This window comes from Chiloscyllium plagiosum, unplaced genomic scaffold (genome assembly GCF_037043375.1).
Source record: "Chiloscyllium plagiosum isolate Xiang-an unplaced genomic scaffold, Cpla_swu_hap1 HiC_scaffold_22, whole genome shotgun sequence".
NCBI lineage: Eukaryota > Metazoa > Chordata > Chondrichthyes > Orectolobiformes > Hemiscylliidae > Chiloscyllium > Chiloscyllium plagiosum.
The window spans coordinates 2,810,735-2,837,147 of record NW_028270160.1 but is presented as its reverse complement, the minus strand read 5'-3'; the positions used below and the strand labels follow the sequence as shown (position 1 = coordinate 2,837,147).

The 26,413-nt window shown below is 41.3% G+C and overlaps 2 protein-coding genes across 4 annotated transcripts in view; one reads left to right on the top strand and one right to left on the bottom strand.

The window, feature by feature from the left end:
• The window catches only part of mxi1 (max interactor 1, dimerization protein), a 95,166-nt gene extending 86,271 nt beyond the window's left edge, over positions 1 to 8,895 (top strand). For 2 of the 3 annotated variants that reach the window (XM_043713105.2, XM_043713106.2), the window contains exons 5-6: positions 327 to 498; positions 2,158 to 8,895. In XM_043713105.2, coding sequence (XP_043569040.2) covers positions 327 to 498; positions 2,158 to 2,321 — 336 coding nt within the window. In that variant the 3' untranslated portion in view covers positions 2,322 to 8,895. The remainder of the gene's footprint in view (positions 1 to 326; positions 499 to 2,157) is intronic. The other variant, XM_087998712.1, reaches the window with a different exon arrangement.
• A 2,619-nt stretch (positions 8,896 to 11,514) lies between these two features.
• Positions 11,515 to 26,413, bottom strand: part of smndc1 (survival motor neuron domain containing 1) — a 35,371-nt gene continuing 20,472 nt past the window's right edge. The window contains exons 5-6 of the mRNA XM_043713103.2: positions 26,124 to 26,277; positions 11,515 to 11,950 (exon numbers count right to left, since the gene is read on the bottom strand). Of these exons, the coding sequence (XP_043569038.1) occupies positions 11,813 to 11,950; positions 26,124 to 26,277 (292 nt within the window). The 3' untranslated portion in view covers positions 11,515 to 11,812. The remainder of the gene's footprint in view (positions 11,951 to 26,123; positions 26,278 to 26,413) is intronic.

Sequence of the window (26,413 nt, the reverse complement as noted above, 5' to 3'; positions counted from 1 at the left end):
CTCTTTTGTAATTATAATGGTCATTTGTATCATGCTATGAATAAGTTATTATGAAATGTTACTCCCTTGGTCCTGTCATAAAAGATGAGAAAACTATTAACTATTACCAAGTTCCAATTTCTAAAGCATTTGATTAAATGTTTTTTTGTAAACAGCTTTCTCTTAATCACAGTGATGGGATTCCCCTCTTTTTGGATGTCAGTGTACATGTATTAATGACCTGTCTAAAATTACTGCTGTGAATTCTGATGTTTAAACGGGCAATTTAGTCCTTTGATTAGCTTGATCGGTTAAACCAAATTCATTGTTTTGTCTTTAATCTGTAGAAACTTGAAGAGCTGGATAGGAAGTCACTGTACCAGATTGACCATCTGGAAAGGGAACATCGTTTTTTAAAGAGGAGGCTGGAACAGCTACAAGGTCTGCCAGAAAATGAACGAATACGAATGGACAGCATAGGGTCCACTGTTTTCTCTGATCGTTCAGATTCAGAACGAGGTAGTCTTTCATAAACCTTTGTGGCCACACTCATTTTCTACATAATAGTGTGATGCATTTTATCACCTCCTAAAACTCAATAATAATGTCTGCTCATGATCCTAACCTATTGCATGAAAAGATCAACATGAGTGAGCTGAAGCTCATAATGAAGGATTAGAAAGGATATATTTCCTGTAATGTTAGCAAAAGGCTATACCTTGTCATACAATTATATGCCTCTTGGCTGTTTTATGGGTGAAATAATAACTCTAAGGTGGTAAATAGTTTTCAAGACTATAAACTACATCATTTGAAATCTAATGCATTAGGAACGGTACTGGTCTCTGTGAAGGTTATCTAAGATTACAAAGGGATCTTGATCAATTGGGCCAACTTGCTTGAGGAGTGGCACATGGAGTTTAGTTTGGATAAATGAAAGATATTGCATTTTGGTAAAATGACCAAGACCGGAACTTGTGCAGTTAATGGTAGGGGCCTGGACAGTGTTGATGAACAGAGAGACCTGATGGTTCAGGAACATTGTGTGACATAACTTTCAAGGAACATAGACAGAGTGGTTAAGGCATTTAGCACAATTGAATATATGAGTTGGGATGTCATGTTGAGATTGTTCGGGATATTGGTGAGGCCATTTTTGGAATACTGTGTATAGTTCTGGTTGTGCTGCTATAGAAATAATTTATTATTAAATTGGAGGCGGTGCAGAAAAACATTTACCAGGATGTTACCGGGTCTGGACCATTTGAGTTATAAGGACAGGCTGGGCCTTTTTCTCACTGGAATGTACGAGCTTGAGGGATAACCTTTATCAAGGTTTATAAAATCTCGAGCAACATAGATAGAGTGAAAAACAAAAATCTTTTCCCTAGGATGGGAGATTTCAAAACGAGGGGTTATATTTTTAAGGTGAGAGGAGAAACATTTAAAAGGAACCTGAAGGCCAACTTTTTCACAGAGAGTGGTTCATATGTGGAATGAACTGCCAGAGGAACTGGTAGATGCAGGTACAGTCGGTTCTGCCATGACACACATTTCTTCAATGCAAATTGGCTACAACGCGATTGAATTTAGACCATTATTTGTAGAACGCAAACTTTCATTATCTGTATTGGCTATAACGTGATTCCAGCTCTATTAGTTTAAATGGTGCTTCTATTGTACGATTTTCTTATAACGTGGGGTTGCAAGGGAACAGAACTATCATGTTATATCAGGACCGACTGAACAGTTACAACATTTAAAAGAAATTTGAACAGGTATGTGAATAGGAAAAGTTTAGAGGGATATGGACAAAATGCAGACAAGTGGGACTCGTTTAGTTTGGGAAATTCGATCAGCATGGACAAGTTGTTTCCAAACTATGTGACTCTCTGTCTCCTATCTGTACAGGAACGAGGCTCTATTTATAAGGGGTAGTTTTTGAAACATTTGGTATTGAGCATTACTGAGTGAAGACTGAGTTCACAGGGTTTAGGACTACACTGTCTTACTTTCACCATGTTTCTATTGAGCCAACACTGCACCATGAGCATAGCCTCTCAAATCACTCTATAATGCAAAAGTATGGGTCTAGTTTGCTAACTTAAAGCTCAAAAAATACATATTTGACAGTATTACCTGCGACTGTACTAATGTTTTGCCATTGCTTATTTCCAGAAGAGATTGAGGTGGATGTTGAGAGCACAGAGTTCTCCCATGGAGACATGGACGATATTAGCACTTCCAGCATCAGCGACCTTGATGACCACAGCAGCCTCCAAAGTGTTGGTAGTGATGAAGGCTACTCCAGCTGCAGCATAAAGCTGTCCTCGTCAATTTAAAGAGGACAACCTTGAAGCTACCTGCAAATATATCTGAGGGATCACAATATGACTGGCTACTTCAGCTTTGGACTTTTGTGGAAAAACAATAGGTTAAGGACATGCATTTGTACTACAATGCTTTATGCACAAGGCACTCACCCAGTACTGACCTACATTGCATTGTTTCAAGGAAAGAACTAGCACATAGTGCATAGCATTGTGGGTACAAAACATGACCACTATTCAGATTCTTTCTTTGTGTATTCGCAGATAATCCATTAGTGTCAATTTAGTTGGAAGATACAAACCTTTTTTATAAAAAAAAATGCACTTTTAAGCTGAAGAGCATCTTGTTGTGTAGCCCAGAGTTCTGATGTGATTTGAACAATGTCAGAAAGTTTGACTTCCTGACAGATTGTTTCTAACCTGCACTTGGAGGTCTTCATTCCCATTATAAAAACCGGAAAAGATGTTCTCTTTGTGGAGACCTCACTAATCAGATTGTTTAAAAATCTGTTTACTATAGAAAAAAAAACCCCAAATAGAGATCAAAGAACATTTTACCAAATTGGTAATTTATAGCTGATTTTATTTGGTGTGAACGAAACAAAAGTGTTCTCAGTCCCTTTTTGATGTCAAGTTTTATGAAGTTACATCTTAAGGACTGTTTTCTTCTTTTGTTTTTTTTGTGCTAATGTTGTGCCTTCTAAGTTGTGCATTGTGTTGTCATGAAGTTAGTGTCTCTTATCTAGTTGTCCCTGCATGTATTCAAGAGCAGCTTAAAAATAGTTCAATCTTAATCTTTTTTCTGCACTGCACTCCAACCTTGGTTCTGTAATAGAATGGCCTGATTACTATAAGCATAATCCTGACCTCTCCACCTCCTTCAGGAGCAGGAACTTGAAGCCTGCAAACCGATAAAGTTATTAAATTAGCTTTGCAGGAATAGAAACCTATAAGCTTTGTATCTGTTCAAGCTGTTGGCATACGTGCACGTTGCAGCACACTTAATGGTGTTTTTATAGAGAAGTGAAAGGTTCTACTGTTACTATGGTAAAATATGTTGGTATCAACTATAGGAGCATTAGGAAGAGATTCAGGTCTACAGCCTGCATATTTAGCAGTGCATTATCTTTAACTGAGATTTAAAAACCACTAAGCTTTATTGGGCCCCAAGGTCGCGGTGTTTGAATTTAAATTTTGCCCATTGAATATCCAGTAAATCAGAAATATTTAAATTTAGTTTAAAAATGAAAAAATAGGCCTTCTTTTCATCTAAAATATTCCAATGATTATTTTCTAAAGAGTTGTGGCTTGACTTTTTTTTTGCAATGCCATTGCCCTGGAAAATAATCACTACTCTAAGGCTCCTAGAGTTGAAGTGCTTACCAGGATATTGCAGTTGTGTTGCGCAATGTTTCACCCATTAAAACTTTTGACCAAAATTCATGGGTAGTTACTCCCATGATTTGCCAATATGCGCTCTTGATGGGTGAGATTCTGTGCTAGAAACAGGAGTTTAAAATCGACCAGTGAACAATTTGGGAAATGAGTACTATTTCTCAAAATTAAATACTTTTTATTTCAGTAGATAAGAAAGCACTCGCATATACTCAAACAGCCCTTCAGTTTCACATTATAATGAAGCATTTCAGGTCAGAAACCAAGCATAGGTTCTTTGTGTTAGGTGTGGTTTACATAATTGGAAGTGGTCTATCTGAAGAAGATCTAAACTTCAAGTAAATCTGGTCATCCTTGGTATATTTGTTTGCCTCTATAGGAGGAATTGTTACAGGTTACAGTTTTAACTGAGCTTGTATAAATATTTACAAACACAATGTTGCTGAAATACTTCAAATTGCACTAGTGTTTTCTATAGAGTTCTGAACTCAAAACTATGAAAGGAAGCCAAAAGAATTTCACATGGAGAAATTCTACAATTTTTTCACATTAAAAAAGTTAAAACAAATAAGAATTTAATTCTGGTGCTACTCAATGACAGTTATTTGGGATATAATTGTAACAAATTTGGAACTGCTTACTTGGTCGATTATATTACCTTCTTACCAGCCCAATTTGGTTTAGTTAGTTATCATATGGTCAGTACGTTTACCTGGCAGCTTTGCAATATATTTTAAACATCCTCACTTTTTTAATTTCCTTCTCTGCCACTTAAGTGAGCAGAACCTGAATGTAAAACAAAAGGCAGCTTTTTTTTAATCAGAGCACTCAGCTCCAGAATTGTGACTGATAGACCAACAGAGATTCCTGTGTATTTGTAGGATTACACTTAATAATGTACAGCAACTTCCATAGGTCTACATAAGACATATCCTATAGATATTGTCTGAATCTGATTTCACTGATGACGAAAATCCAATGTTTTGTGCTTCTTACTTTCACTCAAGATTGTTTAGAAGTAAACCTGGTTATCATCCAAGCTCCTTGCAATTGAAGTTGTACAGTACCTTAATCTTCTAAAACGGTAAAGCAAATTAGCCAGGACTAGCAGATTCAGTTAATATTACTAGAGTTCTTGGTTTGATTTTAGTAATATGACTTAACAAATTTGAATGTTGAGCATTCAGTAAAGCTAGAGCATTCTTTGAATTTTGTCAAAAGCCACTTTGGATGCAACATTACATGTTTTAGTATGTGTATCCAAATCTCCCAATAGACCACTTAATCAGATCCAGTTACTGTGTACTTTCAAACAACTTGCAATAAAATCATGGGTAACGGAAATTTTGTGTACAGAAGGTTGATAATTTTGGAAATCAGAAAATTAACAATAGGTTTAAAAAACTATCATAGTTGTGGGTGAGAACACAAGTCCAACAAATGGCACAATACTACCAGAAAAGCCTTAAATTACATAATTACTGTGATACTGCAAAAAAATACACAAACCTATTTCAGTATTTTGATGCTATTAAAGTTTGATAAAATGCATAGGAACATGTGATATCTTTCCCCTTATTTTCAGCAGTAACAGCCAGCAATAAATAATTGGCAACAATTAAAATTTCCAAGTGCTTTGTGGGTTTTGTTATAGGTTATTTTTATGATGGATTAAAATGATTAGCTCTTTGAAGAAGCAAAGGAGAAAAATAAACTTTGGTTAATATTCACAAAGCATGCAGGGCTTTGAACTGCTTTTGATCATACTCTTCGTACCAGTAGTAATGCTTCGTATCAGTTTACTTAAGATGGATAATATGGAAAGAAGGTTCCCCCCATCTTAATTGGTGCCACTGCATGATATCTGGATTTTAAAGTACAAAATCTGTGCTGCTGGTTTTACAGCAGCTCTGTGCAACTGTTATCCTGTTCTAAGCCTGTGCGAATATGCACTGAATTGATGACAATATCTGATTACATTTAAGCAACATATGCATTCCTCTGTAAAGAATAGTCCAGCCCCATGTCCAGATACAGTATTGAGTATTTTTCATTTGTTATGCCCTCTATGCCGGAAGTTAAATTGTGCAACAAGGAATAATATACATAAGTACACTTTTAGGACAGACCTATAATCTTCCCATACCTGCATTATGTAAAGGCAGCCCAACATAGACATCTTTCTCCCCTCTCCTATTGTACACATTGCAACTTTTGTAAACTTATGCCAGCTGTTAACTTACATCATGATATCTTTTACTGATGCGCTTCAAATGCATTTGAGAGTAACTTTGCCTCCTTAGATAGTAAGAAAAATTAAACAGCTGTATTTTTTTTAAATATGAAAAGAATGGCTAAATAAATGGAAAAATTCAAGTAACCTGATTCACTCCCATCTGGAAATGAGCAGTAATGCCTGAGTACTACTCACAATTTAAACTTGAAATACACCAAACAAAAATTGGAGACTGTACAAGTAATGGAGCCCAGTTACCTAATGATAGTTAACACTGATTCATGTTAACAAAATGTGACAACATCCCTTTTTATGAAAGTCCATGGTGAATTCAAAACCTGTTACATTAAATCTGATACCTTGGTAGAATGCTTACTTATCTAGTAACATTAAGTGCTCAACAATATACTGCAATTTCATTAGCTTACAATCTACCAAATTTGTAAGGAAGGATAAGTATAGGTACTTGCAAGCCTGTGATCATCAGACTGGTTTGTTATCCAGCACAAGTGTACATCATTTTCTGCTAAGTCCCAAATCCACTATATTAATCCAAGTTCTGTCATCCAGATGAAAAAAAAACAATTGTGCATTCTTCTTCATTCATTTGGGAGAAATAAAACTGCAGAAACGCTCATCCAAATTACTAACATAGCCATTTTAAAATGTATGCAATATTAGCATAGGAACAAACTTCTATAAAATATCAATTCTTAGAATATAAGACAGGACTGATCCTTACCTGTCACATTTGGTGTTCGGAATTGAAGCTGATCAAAGTTTTTGCTTATTCAGTTCACACCTTGCTCACTTGACTTGAAGACTAAGTTTGCAAAATATGAAATGCTTGGTAATTATTTAACCTCATTAATCTCAACTGTTTGAAAGGACTCATGTCAATCTTGGACTTAAAATTTATTAGTCCCTGGATATTTTCTACTAACTTCCTGGCTAAAAATCACCCCATTACATGAAAAGTAGACAAATTATAACCTGAATAGTAAGCTACACTTGAATTACCCATCTTGATGCCACCAAGCAGATTGCAGATTCAATATTTTGCTCAGGTTTGATTGATTATCCACATCATTATCCCTGCACAAACATGCCAAATTTCTGTTGACAAATTCCCCTCCAAAATTACACCAAAACAAGTTGCAATCAAAATAAGTTGGAACAACTATTAAGTTGTTCACTGTCTTCAAAGGACGATTGCATGATACTGTTTTAAACTGAAATAATTTAACGATAAAAATAATGATTCTTTCCCACCTCTCTAGATACATGATTAATCTGCAATAGGTGGGAAACAGACATTACTGGGGAAAAAAAACTCAGCAGGTCTGCCACCATCAGGAGAGAAAGCAGAGTTAACGTTTCTGGTTCAATGACCCTTTTTCAGAATTTGGATTTAAAACATTAACTCTGTTTTCTCCCCACAGATGCTGCCAGACTTGGAGGTTTTCCAACAATTTCTGTTTCTGATGCCCAGCATCTGGGGTTCTTTGGTTTTTTTGTATAATTGAAATATACTTTGAGGAACAATATGTATTAAGAAATTATTTTAATTCTTTTGTGATTTCTATTGACAAGTTTATCACAAATTTTCAATAATGTACCTATTCATATTTTCTGTAAGTACTGGAATTTAGTTAAATACTGAATGAGCTGACGAAAATTTCAATATACACCAGAGGTTGCCTCTCCCATTTATCACTATGTTTATCTAACCTAATGTACACAGATTGCATTTGCAACTTTTGAGATGGTGCTGTCAGAGTTTACACACTAACACTGTTCAGTTACCATGAACATAATTTTACAAAGTATTTTCCTTCCACCACTGCCCCACTCCAAATGAGGGATCATGTAACACCTACAGAATTTGCCTCAAACTTGCAATATTTACAGCAGAATTTGAAACAGTTGTGTAGCACTGGCAGCTGTCTATCTTAACTTGCTGGAACATGCACATCTGCCACTCATAAATAAGGGCTTCAGGCTATCTAGAAAATAGTATTTCTTATTAAAGTGGGACACCAATACAAGTTTTTAAGGCTTTTCGTGAACACTCAACTTTCATATAGAGAAAGTTAGATGTTTAAAAAAATCCTCATTAGACTTGGTGGACTTTGTCATATCAAGATACACTACTCTTCCTCTCACAGTAACTTGGCAACTGACTATTAAACAGATTCTACTTGGAAAAATCTCATTCAATTTTCAAATTATATGAACTTAAAAATATAATTGTTAAAAATATGGCTTTTATCTCAGCTGTCAGTAATTGAGGCAAGTACTGTTGTTTATAAACAGCAAAATGCAGAACATTGTATTCCAGTGAAAGCATCTGGGTAGTGCTATTGTTCTTTTGTCTTTCTCTTCCTCCTCCTTCCCTTCCCTCCCCTCCCAATTAGCAACTGGTATTTTTGATTCCAAAAGCCAGCATTAATTGACCATAAACATTAGCACTGACCAAGTCCCTCCAAAGGTAACTGTGTAGTAGTACCCAAGTCTAGAATTTAGCACATTTATTAAGAGTTATCAACAGAATTTAACAGCAGTGGCATACATTTATTGGTTGTAATGAAAGTTGCACTGGTGTCAGTATGGGTGCTATTTATAATTTCAACATTGGTTTAACAGATAATTATTGATAAACATTTATAGCTTGAATCACCATGCTGCAAATGTACAAAATGAGGCTTGTAACAAGTCTCAAGTAGAATGCATTGACAGGGAAACCAGGATATATCATTGAGGTAGCCTGTCTGTTCCCACTGAATACCCAATGTATATGTGTAAAGACTTACTTCATGCTGGTTCAAACTAATAGCACACTTGTTCCCCCAAGCTACCTGAATTTGAAATATTGCTTTAACTGTGTTTGTAGATAAACCTCTTATTTACCTCTTGTATAAAGCATAAAATAAAACTTCATTTTGTGAAATACTGTATTACTTGTGCCACCTGCATTAAGAGCTATTCAGTGGAATAATGACAAGTGCAAGGTAGTCAAAGTATATATAAAGGTCTAAAATATACTAAAGAATTATGTCTGAAAAACAAATCTCAACACTTCCTCTCCAGATTCTAGCTCATGTCACACTTGATGATTCTGACTCGAATTCTCATTGATATTGACTGAGTGTTTTGAAGCACGACAGACTTTATCTCACTTGTGCAAATTTTCAACAGTGATTCTTGTTAAATATTTACTGGTTGACCTGATTTATTTTAAAAAGTGAAATATACAAATTTTTCAGTAGTTGCAAAAATAAGTGATTACTCTTACAACTATAATATATAAATTGATTGTAAATGTTAAATATAGGACTTAAGGCACCCAAACTTACCATATTTCACTGATTCAATTGTTTAACTTACAACAGTTGCATTATTTGTAAATAGAACCACTATTTATTTAATCAATCAATCCAAAGGGATCTCTTTCTAAATAGTAAAAATAGGTAAGCCCCTTGGGCCGGATGGGATTCATCCTAGGATTTTCTGGAAAGCCAGGTAGGAGATTGCCAAGACTTTGATCTTTATGTTGTCATTGTCTACAGTAATTGTGCAAGAAGACATTAGGATAGTAAATGTTCCCTTATTCAAGAAGGGGAGTAGAGGCAACCCTGGAAATTATAGACCTGTGACACTTACTTCAGTTGTGGGTAAACTGTTATGTTATAAGAGAGATCATTTAGAGAGGAATAAGTTGATTAGGGATAGGCAACATGGTTTTGTGAAGGGTAGGTCATGCCTCACTAACCTCATTGAGTTCTTTGAGAAGGTGACCAAACAGGTGGAGGGGGGTAAAGTGGTTGATGTGGTGTATATGGACTTCAGTAAGGCATTTGATAAGGTTCCCCACAGTAGGTTATGGCACAAAATATGGAGACATAGGATTGAGGGTGATTTAGCAGTTTGGATCAGAAATTAGCTAGCTGAAGGAAAACAGAGGATATTCATCCTGGTCTTCAGTTACTAGTGGGGTACCGCACCTGATCTCTTTTGGGTCCACTGTTGTTTGTCATTTATATAAATGACCTGGATGAGGGCATAGAAGGATGGGTTAGTAAATTTGTGGATGATATTAAGGTTGGTAGAGTGGATAGTGATGAATGTTGCAGGTTACAGAGAGACATAGATAAGCTGCAGAGCTAGGCTGAGAGGTGGCAAATGAAGTTTAATGCCAACAAGTGTGAGGTGATTCACTTTGGAAGGAGTAACAGGAATAAAGAGTACTGGGCTAATGGTAAGATTCTTGGTAGTGTAGATGAGCAGAGGGATTTCTGTGTCCATGTACATAGATCCCTGAAAGTTGACACCCAGGTTGATGGGGTTGTTAAGAATGCATATAGTGTGTTAGCTTTTATTTGTAGGGGCTGAGTTTCAGAATTGTGAGATCATGCTGCAGCTGTACAAAACTCTGGTGCGGTCACATTTAGAGTATTGCACACAGTTCTGGTCATCGCATTATAGGAAGGGTGTGGAAGCTTTGGAAAGGGTTCAAAGGAGGTTTACTAGGATGTTGCCTGGTATGGAGGGAAGATCTTACAAGGAAAAGCTGAGGGACTTGTGGCTGTTTTCTATAGAGAGGAGGAGGTTGAGAAGCAACTTAACTGAGACAGGATAATCAGAGGGTTAGATAGATTGGACAGTGAGAGCCTTTTTCCTTGGATGGCGATAGCCAGCATGAGGGGACACAGCTTTGAATTGAGGGGGGATAGATATAAGTCAGAGGTAGTTTCTTTACTCAGAGTAGTAGGGGCGAGAAACACTGCTTGCAAGAGTAGTAGATTCACCAACTTTAAAGGGCTTTTAAATGGTCATTGGATAGTTATATGGACGAGAATGGAATAGTGTAGGTTAGATGGACTTCAGATTGGTTCCACAGGTCGGCTCAATATTGAGAGCCGAAAGGCCTGTACTGTGCTGTTATGTTCTAGTAACTAAGTAATCATATGATGTTACTTGAGCCAGTAAGTGAGCTGTGGAAAAAAAAGATTTCTTTCCTTCACCACCCCATCAATCCTAAAATTCAAAAAAGAATTCAATCATCTTGAACACAGACATCCTGAAATTAAAATTAACATTACTTTCAGCAGTAAGGAAGGAAGTTTAGAATTAATTGGCGCAGTCCTAAAATTGTTGAATTTTACACATCAAATTTCTCCTTTCTAAGTTCATTAGGCTTCTAAGTGCCAAAGACTGACATCAAATTTCAATTTACTTCATTTTCTTGAATAATAAATCATAATCCTTCAGTCTTATCAATCAACAAAATAACTTAAAATATCAACTTTCTTTAGTTGTTGTTCTTTTGCAGTAAAATACTCCCACTTTGGTGTCCATTAGAGAGAAACATTTTTATTCAAACAGCCTTTTTTTTTAATCCTGGTGGAAGTAATGTGGGATGGAATGATACTTATTGGTTAACAGTAGATTTGGAAATGGAACAAAGATGGGACATTGCAAGCAAAACAGTCATTTTCAACAGCACAGATATTGCTCCTCATCTCAATTCATTTAGTTTGAAAATTTTATGCCAGAAAATACACAGGATACGAGTGATTTTACTTGTTTTATTTGTTAAAATTGCCCAATTATACATACAAAACAAAAAACTTCAATTTGTAAAAATTACACTTCCTCAAATAGGAAGATTGATTTATCAAATCCTCCACCTGCCTCAGTAATGGATGATAACTATACACAATTAACTTCCTCACAGCTACAATTTTTGTGCTGACAGACCAAATGAACTTGGCAAAAAAAACCTATTAAAAGTGCACTAATGTAATACGGCATCCACAAAAGAAAATAGGAAGAAATACATAATCTTGGAAATACTCTATACAGGTGCTAGCTACTGTGGCATAAGATGCCGCACGTTGTATTTGGATGTGTCTTGGTATTGAGTCATCGGTCTGTCTGCTATTCCACATGTGCCAACTCCAACCTTTCCGGTCACACTTTCAGGTGAGGCAAAAATGCTTTTCTTCACCTTGTAAAATAAAATCCAACATTAGTCCCATTACCATTCACAAGCATTTTCCTGTCATTAAGAATGATAATTCTATCCATCAGCAACACATTTTTGCTTATTTGCATTTTACATTGACTACTTTGCCTGAAAACAATTCTCATCATAAACAACACACACTTCATACACAGTTGTGCTCACAAAAAAAAGTCATATTAAAAAAATGACAATTGGAAACCAAAAACACAAAAAGCAACTTAATTGACAGTATTCAAAAAAGAGAGATGCAACAATGTTTTTTTACTTGTGATTTTTGATCACAATAGTTTAGCACAACTGAACAGCAACTACAAAGTGGGAGAAGGTACCCTGTCCAGAATCTGGTATTTGAAGAATGTCATAGCAATCTACCATTTAATAATAGGGTGCTCCTTGAAGATATGAATGAGAAATATGAAAGTTAGTTCTATATTTCCAAGTATAAAGCGCATACCAATACATTACTAATGTTGTAAATTACAGTACTATTGTAGCCAAGCATAATAATGATGAAATCAGGGCAGATTCCCTTTCAGCACTCTACAGAGATAGCAGCTAGCACTATGTTAAAGGGAAAATTTAGACATGAATTTAGGAAAATTCTAAACAACAGCTGGAACTGAAAAATGGTTTAATGTTACACAATGAAGTGACATGACAAAATCAGTGACAACAACCCAAAATAACAAGTGTCAAGGAAGAAGTTTTAAAAATTGAAATACACTAACACTGGACTAAAGTAAAAGCCCCTTTCATATCGTTCTACATCCCCCAATATGAACTTCCATTTATCTAAAATAATGGCACTGTTCCCACTAAGAACCCTGATATCGGAGATCCCATGGGTGTCCCGTTGGTTTGTCTGTAGGCTACGTGGATGACACCTTTATCTTCACTAAACGAAACAATTTAGAGGAAAGCTTCAAGACCATCAATAATACCCTTACTGGCATAAAATTCACTAAAGAGGAAAACAACAACAAACTGCCATTCCTAGATGTCACAGTACAGCGAATGCCAATGGGGAACTTCAAACCAGCATCTACAGGAAAACAACACATACGGACCAAATATTGAACTACAACAAGCAATCATTCCAACATCCACAAACAAAGCTGCATTAGAACATTATTTCAACGAGCCACCACACACTGCAGGACAGAGGAACTACGCAGAATAGAGGAAAATCACCTATACAGTGTATTAAAAAATAATGGGTACACAATGAACACAGTCCACAGACTTCTCAGCAACAAATCTAAACAAGCAGACAAAACACGTCCAGAAACCCTAGCCACTCTCCCCTACTTCAAAGACATCTCCAAAATGACTGCCAGACTATTCAGACCCCTTAGCATCATGGTAGCCCGCAAACCCACCAACACAATAAAACCGCAGCTAATGAACTTGAAAGACCTTATACAGACAAGCAAAACTAATGTCATTTACAAAATACCTTGCAAGGACTGTAACAAACAGTACATTGGACAACAGGCAGAAAACTAGCCACCAGGATACATGAACATCAACTAGCCAAAATAAGACATGACCCACTCTCACAGGTATCCTTACATACGGATGAGGAAAGACACCACTTCAACTGGGACAACACATCCATCCAAGGACAAGCCAAGCAGAGACATGCACGAGAATTCTGAGAAGCATGGCATTCCAATGGAAACACTATCAACAAACACATCGACTTGGATCCCATTTACCACCTCCCGAGAAAAAGAACAGGAAATGATAAGACCACAGGAAATGACATCACCAACCCTAAGAAACTCAAACATCTAAAGCGGGCTACACCACGAGTGCTTCATTCAGAGACTCACTGAAGATGTTACCTAGTATGGTGATGAAACTTCTGAAAACAAACCTTCCAGCTCAGTGAGCAAACCTACATCCAGAACCTCAACCTGAGCTACAAATCTTCTCAAAACTCGCTAACAGACCAATGCATCACATCACATAGACCAGAGGACCGCAAGTTCGATCAGGTCCTAACTCATCATAAACAGGCAACAGATAAGGTGCAACATAGAACACAGAACATCACATTGCAGTTAAGGCTTTTCAGCCCTTGATGTTGCACCAACCTGTGAATCCAGTCTAAACGCCTCCAAACCTACTCTATTCCATTATCATCCATATGTTTATCCAATGACCATTTAAATGTTCCTAGTGTTGGCAAAACCACTATTGTTCCAGACAGGGCATTCCATGCCCCTGCTACTCTCTGATTGAAGAACTTACCTCCGACATCTGTCCTATATTTATTACCCATCAATTTAAAGCTATGTCCCCTCGTGTTAGCCATCACCATCCAAGGAAAAAAGGTTCTCACTGTCCACCCTATCTAATCTGATCATCTTGAATGCCTCTAATAAGTCGCCTCTTAACCTTCTTTTCTCTAACTAAAACAGCCTCAAGTCCCTCAGCCTTTCCTCATAAGACCTTCCCTCCATACTAAGCAACATCCTAGTACATCGCCTGTGAACCTTTTCCAATAATATCCTTCCTATAATGCGGAGACCACAACTGTACGCAATACACCAAGTGCGGCCACACCAGAGTTTTGTACAGCTGCAGCATGACCTCGTGACTCCGAAACTCAATCCCTCTACCAATAAAAGCTAAGACACCATATGCCTCATTAACAACCCTATCAACCTGGGTGGCAACTTTCAAGGATCAGTGTACATGAACACTGAGATCTCTGCTCATCTACACTACCAAGAATCTTACAATTAGCCCAGTACTCTTTATTCCTGTTTCTCCTTCCAAAGTGAATCACCTCATGTTTATCGACATTAAACTCTATTTGCCACCTCTCAGCCCAGCTCTGCAGCTTATCTATGACCCTCTGTAACCTGCAACATCCTTCCGCACTGTCCACAACTCCATGTTTAGTCGTACATTTACCAACCCAACTTTCTATGCCCTCATCTAAGTCATTCATAAAAATGACAAACAGCAGTGGCCCCAAAACAGATCCTTGCAGTACACCACGTGTAACTGAGTCCAGGATGAACATTTCCCATCAGCAACCACCCTCTGTCTTCTTTCAGCTAGCCAATTTCTGATCCAAAACACAAAATCACCCTCAATCCCATGCCTCTGTATTTTGTGCAATAGCCTACTGTGAGGAACCTTAAGAAATGCTTTGCTGAAATCCACATACTGCACATCAACCACTTTATCTTCATCCACCTGTTTGGTCACCATCTCAAAGAACTCAATAAGGTTTGTGAGGTATGACCGACCCGTCACAAAACAGTGTTGACTATCCCTAATCAACCTATTCCTCTCTGGATGATTATAAATCCTATCTCTCATAGTCCTTTCCACATTTTACCCACAACCGAAATAAGGCTATAATTACCAAGGTTGCTTCTATTCCCCTTCTTGAATAAGGGAATAACATTTGCTATCCTCCAGTCCTCTGGCACTATTCCTGTAGAAAATGACGACATAAAGATCAAAGCCAAAGGCTATGCAATCTCCTCCCTGGCTTCCCAGAGAGTCCTGTCTAGTCTAATAGCCTGTATCTCAGTATTCTTCTCGACAACATTGTCTTTTTGCAGTGTGAATACTGACAAAAAAATATTCATTTAGCATTTCTCCTATCTCTTCCGACTCCATGCACAACTTCCCAATACTGTCCTTGACTGGCCCTAATCTTACTCCATTCCGGATCAGTGGTGCTGGAAAAGCACAGGTCAGGCAGCATCCAAGGAGCAGCGAAATCGACGTTTCAGGTAAAAGACCTTCATCAGGAATACAGGCAGAGAGCCTGAAGCGTGGAGAGATAAGATAGAGGAGGGTGGGGGTTGGGGAGAAAGTAGCATAGAGTACAATAGGTGAGTGGGGGAGGGGATGAAGGTGATAGGTCAGGGAGGAGAGGGTGGAGTGGATAGGTGGAAAAGGAGATAGACAGGTAGGACAAGTCCGGACAAGTCATGGGGACAGTGCTGAGCTGGAAGTTTGGAACTAGGGTGAGGTGGGGGAAGGGGAAATGAGGAAACTGTTGAAGTCCACATTGATGCCCTGGGGTTGAAGTGTTCCGAGGCGGAAGATGAGGCGTTCTTCCTCCAGGCGTCTGGTGGTGAGGGAGCGGTGGTGAAGGAGGCCCAGGACCTCCATGTCCTCGGCAGAGTGGGAGGGGGAGTTGAAATGTTGGGCCATGGGGCGGTGTGGTTGATTGGTGCGGGTGTCCCAGAGATGTTCCCTAAAGCGCTCTGCTAGGAGGCGTCCAGTCTCCCCAATGTAGAGGAGACCGCATCGGGAGCAACGGATACAATAAATGATATTAGTGGATGTGCAGGTAAAACTTTGATGGATGTGGAAGGCTCCTTTAGGGCCTTGGATAGAGGTGAGGGAGGAGGTGTGGGCGCAGGTTTTACAGTTCCTGCAGTAGCAGGGGAAGGTGCCAGGATGAGAGAGTGGGTTGTAGGGGGGGGGCGTGGACCTGACCAGGTAGTCACGGAGGGAACGGTCTTTGCGGAAGGCGGAAAGGGGTGGGGAGGAAAATATATCCCTGGTGGTGGGGTCTGTTTGGAGGTGGCGGAAATGTCGGCGGATGATTTGGTTTATGCGAAGGTTGGTAGGGTGGAAGGTGAACACCAGGGTCGTTCTGTCCTTGTTACGATTGGAGGGGTGGGGTCTGAGGGCGGAGGTGCGGGATGTGGATAAGATGCGTTGGAGGGCATCTTTAACCACGTGGGAAGAGAAATTGCGGTCTCTAAAGAAGGAGGCCATCTGGTGTGTTCTGTGGTGGAACTGGTCCTCCTGGGAGCAGATACGGCGGAGGCGGAGGAATTGGGAATATGGGATGGCATTTTCGCAAGGGGTAGGGTGGGAAGAGGTGTAATCCAGGTAGCTTTGGGAGTCGGTGGGTTTGTAAAAAATGTCAGTGTCAAGTCAGTCGTCACTAATGGAGATGGAGAGATCCAGGAAGGGGAGGGAGGTGTCAGAGATGGTCCAGGTAAATTTAAGGTCAGGGTGGAATGTGTTGGTGAAGTTGATGAATTGCTCAACCTCCTCGCGGGAGCACGAGGTGGCGCCAATGCAGTCATCAACGTAGCGAAGCAAGAGGTGGGGAGTGGTGCCGGTGTAATTACGGAAGATCGACTGTTCTACGTAGCCAACAAAGAGACAGGCATAGCTGGGGCCCATACGTGTGCCCATGGCTACCCCTTTGGTCTGGAGGAACGGGGAGGATTCGAAGGAGAAATCGTCAAGGGTGAGGACCAGTTCGGCCAAACGAATAAGTATGTCGGTGGAAGGGTACTGTTGGGGACGTCTGGAGAGGAAAAAACGGAGGCCCTAGCCATGACGGATAGAGGTGTAGAGGGATTGGATATCCCTGGTGAAGATGAGGCGTTGGGGGCCAGGGTCTTGGAGGAGGTGGAGGGCGTGGGTGGTGTCTCAAACGTATGTGGGGAGTTCCTGGACTAGGAGAGAAAGGACAGTGTCGAGGTAGGTAGAGATGAGTTCAGTGGGGCAGGAGCATGCTGAGACAATGGGTCGGCCAGGGTGGTCAGGCTTGTGGATCTTGGGAAGGAGTTAGAACCGGGCAGTGAGGGGTTCCCAGACTATGAGGTTGGAAGCTGTGGGTGGGAGATCTCCTGAGCTGATGAGGTTCTGTACGGTCTGGGAGATGATGGTTTGGTGATGGGGTTGGGGTCATAGTCGAGGGGGCAGTAGGAAGAGGTGTCCTCGAGTTGGCGTTTGGCTTCAGCGGTGTAGAGGTCAGTGCGCCAGACTACCACTGCACCCCCTTTATCCGCTGGCTTGATGATGAGGTTGGGATTGGAGCAGAGGGATTGGAGGGCTGCGCGTTGTGAGGGTGAGAGGTTGGAGTGGGGGTAGACAGGTTGAGGCGGTTAATGTCCCGGCGGCAGTTGGAAATGAAGAGGTCGAGGGCAGGTAATAGGCCAGCGCGGGGTGTCTAGGTGGATGCAGTGCGTTGGAGGTGGGCGAAGGGGTCCTCGGAAGGTGGGCAGGAATCCTGATTGTGTAAGTAAGCTCAGAGGCGGAGGCGACGGAAGAATTGTTCGACGTCACGGCGTGAATTAAATACAATGATGCGTGGACGGAGGGGGATGAAGGTGAGTCCTTTGCTGAGGACTGATCGTTCGTCCTCAGTGAGGGAGAGGTCTGGAGGGATGGTGAAAACTCGGCAGGGCTGGGAGCTGGGATCTGGTGTGGGTGTGGAGCTGGGAGTGGGGGCGGAACCTGTAACTGGAGTGGGTGTGATGGTGGGGGGAATGGGGGTGGAGTCATGAGCAGGGGTAATGTTCCCCTCGGGGTTCTGGGGGGTGGGAATAGTGACAGTGGGGTCTGTGAGGGGCGTGTCAGCAGAATGCAGGTGAATGGCGCTGGTGGGGGCGGAAGTGGTGGTGACCACGGCAGTTGGGGTGGCGGAAGTCACTGAGCGTGTGGCATCAGCGATGATGAGAGGGGCGGAAGTGATGTCACATGTGATGCATGAGGAATTGTGAGGGGCGGAAGTGGTTGTGGGAGCGGCCGTGATGGGGGCGGAAGTGACATCATCAATCCGCGTGGGGTGGCAGCTGCATCAGCCGCATGGCTAATGGCATTTGAATAGTTTCCGAGGCCATGGGAATCTTCTGGAATGTTTGATGAGCGCTGGTTATGGAGGTGGGTAGATAAAAGTTTGTTGTTCTTACAGTTTTTGATGTTTGAGATGGAATTGAAATACTGTTTGTTGAGAGTATGAATTCTCCTGAGGATGTAGTACAGAGTGGGTCCTTTGCAATTCTGAGAGAGTGTGGCCCTCAGCTGAGGCAGGGCTGACTGTAGAGAGGTTAGGTGCCGTGCATTGCTGCGAGCGTGGAGCGGAGGATCTTGAAGGAGAACCATTGCTGGTTTTTTTGAATCTGTAGTCTGTACTGTTTGTCCTGTTCGGTCCGAACCTAATCTTACTCCAGTCATTCTTTTCTTCCTGACATACCTATAAAAAGTTTCATGGTTTTCCTTGATCCTACCCATCAATGACTTCACATGTCCCCTCCTGGCTCTTCTTAGTTCTCTCTTTAGGTCCTTCCTAGCTAACTTGTAACTCTCAAGCGCCCTAAATGAGCCTTCACGTTTCATCTTTACGTAAGCCTCCTTCTTCAACTTGAAAAGAGAAGTTCAACATAGAACATTACAGCGCAGTACAGGCCCTTCGGCCCTAGATGTTGTGCCAACCTGTGGAACCAATCTGAAGCCCATCTATCCTACACTATTCCATTCTTGTCTATATGCTTATCCAATGACCATTTAAAATGTCCTTAAAGTTGGCAAGTCTACTACTGTTGCAGGCAGTGCTTTCCACGCCATTACTATTCCATGAGTAAAGAAACTACCTGATATCTGTCCTACATGGATCACCCCCTCAATTTAAAGCTATGTCCCCTCATGCCAGCTATCACCCCCTGATTATCTGATATGTCTCGATTACGTCACCTCTCAACCTTCTTCTCTCTAATGAAAACAGCCTCAAGTCTCTCAGCTTTTCCTCATAAGACCTTCCTTCCATACCAGGCAATATACTAGTAAATCTCCTCTGAACCCTTTCCAAAACTTCCAGAACTGTACGCAATACTCCATCTGTGGCCCCACCAGGGTTTTGTACAGCTGCAGCATGACGTCATGGTTCCAAAACTTAATCCCTCTACCAATAACAGGTAACACACTGTATGCCTTCTTAACAACTCTATCAACCTGAGTGGCAACTTTCAGGATCTATGAACGTGGACACCGAGATCTCTCTGCTGATCTACACTACCAAGCCCAGTACTCTTTATTCCTGTTACTCCTTCCAAAGTGAATCACCTCACACTTTTCCACATTAAACTCCATTTGCCACCTCTCAGCCTAGCTCTGCAGCTTATCTACGTCCCTCTGTAACCTGCAACATCCTTCCTCACTACCCATTCAACAAGGGATGGGTTATTAAGTCACTTACAACTCCCGATCTTAGTATCATCCACAAATTTACTAACCCACCCTTCTATGCCCTCATCCAGGTCATTTATAAAAATGACAAACAACATGGGCCCAAAACAGATCAGTGCCAGAGACCCGGGTTCAATTCCCACCTCAGGTGATTGTGTGGAGTTTGCACATTTTCCCTGTGTCTGTGTGGGTTTCCTCCGGGTGCTCCGGTTTCCTCCCACAGTCCAAAAATGTGCAGGTCAGGTGAATTGGCCATGCTAAATTACCTGTAGGAGAAAGTAAGGACTGCAGATGCTGGAGATCAGAGCTGAAAAACGTGTTGCTGGAAAAGCGCAGCAGGTCAGGCAGCATCCAAAAAGCAGAAGAATCGACGTTTCGGACATAAGCCCTTATTCAGGAAATTGCCTGTAGTGTTGGGTGAAGGGGTAAATGTAGGGGAATGGGTCTGGGTGGGTTGCGTTTCGGCGGGTCAGTGTGGACTTGTTGGGCTGCAGGGCCTGTTTCCACACTGTCAGTAATCTAATCTAATCTAATCTAATCTAATCTAAAACAGATCATGTGCGGTACACCAGTAGTAAATGAACTCCAGGATGAATATTTCCCATCATCTACCATCCTCTGTCTTCTTTCAGCGAGCCAATTTCTGATCCAAACTGCTAAGTCACCCTCAATCCCATGCCTCTGTATTTTGTGCAATAACCTACCGTAGAGAACCTTATCAAACATCTTACTGAAATCCATACACACCACGTCAACCGCTTTACCCTCATCCACCTGTTTGGTCACCTTCTCAAAGAACTCAATAAGGTTCGTGAGGTATGACCTACGCTTCACAAAACAGTGTTGACTATCCCTAATCAAATTATTCCCCTCGAGATGATTATAAATTCTATCTCTTATAACCCATTCCAACACTTTACCACCGATGTAAAGCTCATAGGTTGATAATTACTAGGGTTGTCTCTACTCCCCTTCTTTAACAAGGGGACATGTGCTATGCTCCAGTCTTCTGTCACTATTCCTGTAGACAGTGACAACATAAAGATAAAAGCCAAAGGCTCTGCAATCTCCACCCTGGCTTCCCAGAGAATCCTAGGATAAAACCCATCTGGCCCAGGGGACTTATCTATTTTCACATTTTCCAGAATTGCTAACACCTCCTCCTTATGCACCTCAATCCCATCTAGTCTAGTCGCCTGTGTCTCAGTATTCTCCTCAACAACATTCTTTTTCCAGGGTGAATACGGACAAAAAAATATTCATTTAGCACTTCCCCTATCTCCTCTGACTTCCCCTAACTCCACTACTGTCCTTCATTGGCGCTAATCTTTCTCTTGTCATTCTTTTATTCCTGATATACCTATAGAAAGCCTTATAGTTTTCCTTGATCCTATCCGCCAATGACTTCTCATGTCACCTCCTGGCTCTTCTTAGCTCTCTCTTTCGGTCTTTCCTGGCTAACCTGTAACTCTCAAGCGCCCTAACTGAGCCCTCATATCTCATCCTAACATCAGCCTTCTTCTTCCCCTTGAAGAGAGATCCAACTTCCTTAGTAAACCATGGCTCCCACACTCGACAACTCCCTCCCTGCCTTACCGGTACATACTTATCAAGGACCGTTTTGACAGTATTAGGCAAGAACTTTCGAAAGCTGACTGGGGGCAGATGTTCGCAGTTAAAGGGATGGCTGAAAAATAGGAAACCTTCAGAAATGAGATAACAAGAATCCAGAGAAAGTATTTTCCTGTCAGGGTGAAAGGAAAGACTGGTAGGTATAGGGAATGCTGGATGACTAAAGAAATTGACGGTTTGGTTAAGAAAAAGAAGGAAGCATATGTCAGGTATAGACAGGATAGATCGAATGAATCCTTAGAAGAGTATAAAGGAAGTAGGAATATACTTAAGAAGGAAATCAGGAGGGCAAAAAGGGGATATGAGATAGATTTGTCAAATAGAATTAAGGAGAATCCAAAGAGTTTTTACAAATACATTAAGGACAAAAGGGTAACTAGGGAGAGAATAGGGCCCCTCAAAGATCAGCAAGGGGCCTTTATTTGGAGCCGCAGAAAATGGGGGAGATACTAAATGAGTATTTTGCATCAGTATTTACTCTGGAAAAGAATATGGAAGACATAGACTGTAGGGAAATAGATGGTGACATCTTGCAAAATGTCCATATTACAGAGGAGGAAGTGCTGGATGTCTTGAAATGCATAGAAGTGGATAAATCCCCAGGACCTGATCAGATGTACCTGAGAACTCTGTCGGAAGCTAGAGAAGTGATTGCTGGGCCTCTTGCTGAGATATTTGTATCATCGACAGTCACAGGTGAGGTGCCGAAAGACTGGAGGGTGGCAAACATGGTGCCACTGTTTAAGAAGGGTGGTAAGGACAAGCCAGGGAACTATAGACCAGTGAGCCTGACCTCGGTGGCGGGCAAGTTGTTGGAGGGAATCCTGAGGGACAGGATGTACATGTATTTGGAAAGGCAAGGAATGATTAGGGATAGTCAACATGGCTTTGTGTGTGGGAAATCATGTCTCACAAACTTGATTGAGTTTTTTGAAGAAGTAACAAAGAGGATTGATGAGGGCAGAGCAGTAGACGTGATCTATATGGACTTCAGTAAGGGGTTTGACAAGGTTCCCCATGGGAGACTGGTTAGCAAGGTTAGATCTCACAGAATACAGGGAGAACTAGCCATTTGGATATAGAACTGGCTCAAAGGTAGAAGACAGAGGGTGGTGGTGGAGGGTTGTTTTTCAGACTGGAGGCCTGTGACCAGTGGAGTGCCACAAGGACCGGTGCTGGGTCCACTACTTTTTGTCATTTACATAAATGATTTGGATGTGAGCATAAGAGGTACAGTTAGTCAGTTTGCAGATGACACCAAAATTGGAGGTATAGTGGACAACGAAGAAGTTTACCTCAGATTACAACAGGACCAGATGGGCCAATGGGCTGAGAAGTGGCAGATGGAGTTTAATTCAGATAAATGAGAGGTGCTGCATTTTGGGAAAGCAAATCTTAGCAGGACTGATACACTTAATGGTAAGGTCCTAGGGAGTGTTGCTGAACAAAGAGACCTTGGAGTGCAGGTTCATAGTTTCTTGAAAGTGGAGTTGCAGGTAGATAGGATAGTGAAGGATAGGATAGGATAGTTTGGTATGCTTTCCTTTATTGGTCAGAGTATTGAGTACAGGAGTTGGGAGGTCATGTTGCAGCTGTACAGGACATTGGTTAGGCCACTGTTGGAATATTGCATGCAATTCTGGCCTCCTTCCTATCAAAAAGGTATTGTGAAACTTGAAATGGTTCAGAAAGGATTTACAAGGATTTTGCCAGGATTGGAGGATTTGCGCTATAGGGAGAGGCTGAACAGGCTGAGGCTGTTTTCCTTGGAGTGTCGGAGGCTGAGGGGTGACCTTACAGAGGTTTACAAAATTATGAGGGGCATGGAAAGGGTAAATAGGCAAAGCCTTTTCCCTGGGGTCGGGAAGTCCAGAACTAGAGGGCACAGGTTTAGGGCGAGAAGGGAAAGATATAAAAGAGACCTACAGGGCAACCTTTTCACACAGAGGGTGGTGCGTGTATGGAATGAGCTGCCAGAGGAAGTGGTGGAGGCTGGTAGAATTGCAACATTTAAGAGGCATTTGGATGGGTATATGAATAGGAAGGGTTTGCAGGGATATGGGCTGGGTGCTGGCAGGTGGGACTAGATTGGGTTGGAATACCTTGTTGGCATGGATGGGTTGGACCGAAGGGTCTGTTTCCATGCTGTACATCTCTATGACTCTATGACCCGCAGTACCTGGTCCTTGAATAAACTCCACATTTCAATTGTGCCTATTCCCTGCAGTTTCCTTCTCCATCCTATGCATTTTAAAGCTTGCCTAATCGCATTGTAATTGCCTTTCCCCCAGCTATAACTCTTGCCTTGCAGTATATACCTATCCCTTTCCATCACTAAAGTAAACATTACCGAATTGTGGTCACTATCACCAAAGTGCTCACCTACCTCCAAATCTAACACTTGGCTGGGTTCATTACCCAGTAGCAAATCTAATGTAGCCTTGTTCCTTGTTGGCCTGTCTACATTCTGTGTCAGGAAGCCGCCCTGCACACAATGGACAAAACTGACCCACCTAAAGTACTTAAACCATAGTATTCCCAGTCAATATTTGGAAAGTTACAGTTCCCCATTAGAACTACCCTGTCACTCTCGCTCCTATCGAGAATCATCTTTGCTATCCTATCCTCTCAATCTCTGGAACAGTTCAGAGGCCTATAGAAAATTCCCTATAGGGTAACCTCTCCTTTCCGGTTTCTAATCTCAGCCAATACTAGCTCAATAGACAAGTCCTCAAATGTCCTTTCTGTAACCACAATACTGACCTTAACTAACAGTGCCACACCACCCCCTCTTTTACTCTTTTCTCTGTTCTTTCTGAAACATCTAAATCCCAGAACCTGCAACTACCATTTCTGTCCCTGTTTTACCCATGTCTCTGAAACGGCCACAACATCGAAATCCCAGATACCAACCCACGCTGTAAGTTCACCCATCTTATTCCTGATGCTCCTGGCGGTGAAGTAGACACACTTCAAACCAACTTCTTGCAATCTTGAAATGTTGGTTCTGACTTTAGTACTCTCATGCTCCCGTGTCCTCAAATTACAATTTCAGTTTCTAACCCCCCCCCCCCCCCCCCCCCCCCCCCCCCACAACGATTTACTTCAAGCCTACCCAAGAGCATTAGCAAATATCCCCCGAGGATCTTGGTACCCCTCTGGTTCAGGTGAAGACCATCCTGTTTGTAGAGATCCCACCTACCCCGGAAAGAGCCCCAATTATCCAGAAAACCAAAACCCTCCCTCCTGCACTATTCCTGGAGCCACTTGTTCAACTCCCCTCTCTCCCTATTTCTTGCCTCGCTAGCATGTGTCAGGGGCAACAAACCAGAGATAACAACTCTGTTTGTACAAGCTCTAAGCTTGTATTCTGAATGTCTGCCTTAGATCCCCACCTTTCTTCCTACCTATGTCATTGGTGCCTATGTGGACCACAACTTGGGGCTGCCAATTGTGCCCATCCCCCACAGTTTCCTTCCCCATCCTAATCATCCGAAATATCACCTAACCGCATAATTGCCTCTCCCCCAGCTATAATTCTTGCCCTGTGGTATATATATATCCCTTTCCATTATAAACATAACCAAATTGTGGTCACTATCACAAAAATGCTCACCTACCTTCAAATCTAACGCCTGGCCTGGTTCATTACCCAGTACCAAATCCAATATGGCCTTGCCTCTTGTTGGCTTGTCTACATACTGTGTCAAGAGATCCTCCTGCACACACTGGACAAAAACTTATCCAGTCAGTATTTGGAAAGTTAAAGTCCCCCATAACAACTACCCTGTTAGTTTCACTCCTAGCCAATATTATCTTTGCAATCCTTTCCTCTACAAATCTGGAATTTTTCAGAGGCCTACAGAAAACACCCAACAGGGTAACATCTGCTTTCCTGTTTCTAACCACAGCCCAAATGACCTCAGTAGACAAGTCCTCATCAACCGTCCTTTCTACTGTCCCTGACTAACAATGCCACACTTTCCCTCTTTTACCACCTTCCCTGCTCTTACTGAAACATCTAAATCCCAGAATCTGCAACAACCATTCCTGTACCTGCTCTATCCATGTCTCTGAAATGGCCACAACATCAAAGTCCCAGGTGCCAACCCATGCTGCAAGTTCACCCACCTTATTCTGGATGCTCTGGCATTGAAGTAGACACACTTCAAACCACCTTCCTGCTTGCTGGTACACCCCACCGACCTTGAAACCTTATTCCTGACCTCACTACTCTCAACCTCCTGTACAATGGAGCTACAATTCAGGTCCCCATCGCCCAATGGTTAGGTCCAGTCCTGCTGCATTAAGGAAAAATAAAGTATCACAGCGGAATGCCACCCAGTCATTCCTGTGTGAAATGTACAAGAATATTTGGTGAAGATAGAATCATGCTTTGGAAAGATAATGATCTAAATAATTTTTTTAAAAATCACCATTTAAATGTCATGCTACAGCACCCTTGCAATCACGGGAGCTGGTACTCAGGATGACAGAGGCAATAACCAGCAAAAAAAGATCTTTAGAAATAATTGTTCTTGTGCACAATACATACCTGTCCTTTTTTGTTCTTGGAATAGGCTCTGTTATTAAACTGCTGCCATTTTACTTTTTGTTCCTCACGCTCCTGTTCAAGCTCCTTCATTCTCTGAGCTTTTTTTAATGCTTTCTTCTTCTTATACTCCCTCTGTTGAGCAACCATTTCCTTCCTGTAAACAGCCAAATTCAAAATCCACCAAGAAAATGTTACAACTTAAGATGCACTATCCTAAACATTAGAAACAAGAATAAAACAAAACTGCGGATGCTGAAATTCTGAAACAAAAAACAATCAAAATTGCTGGA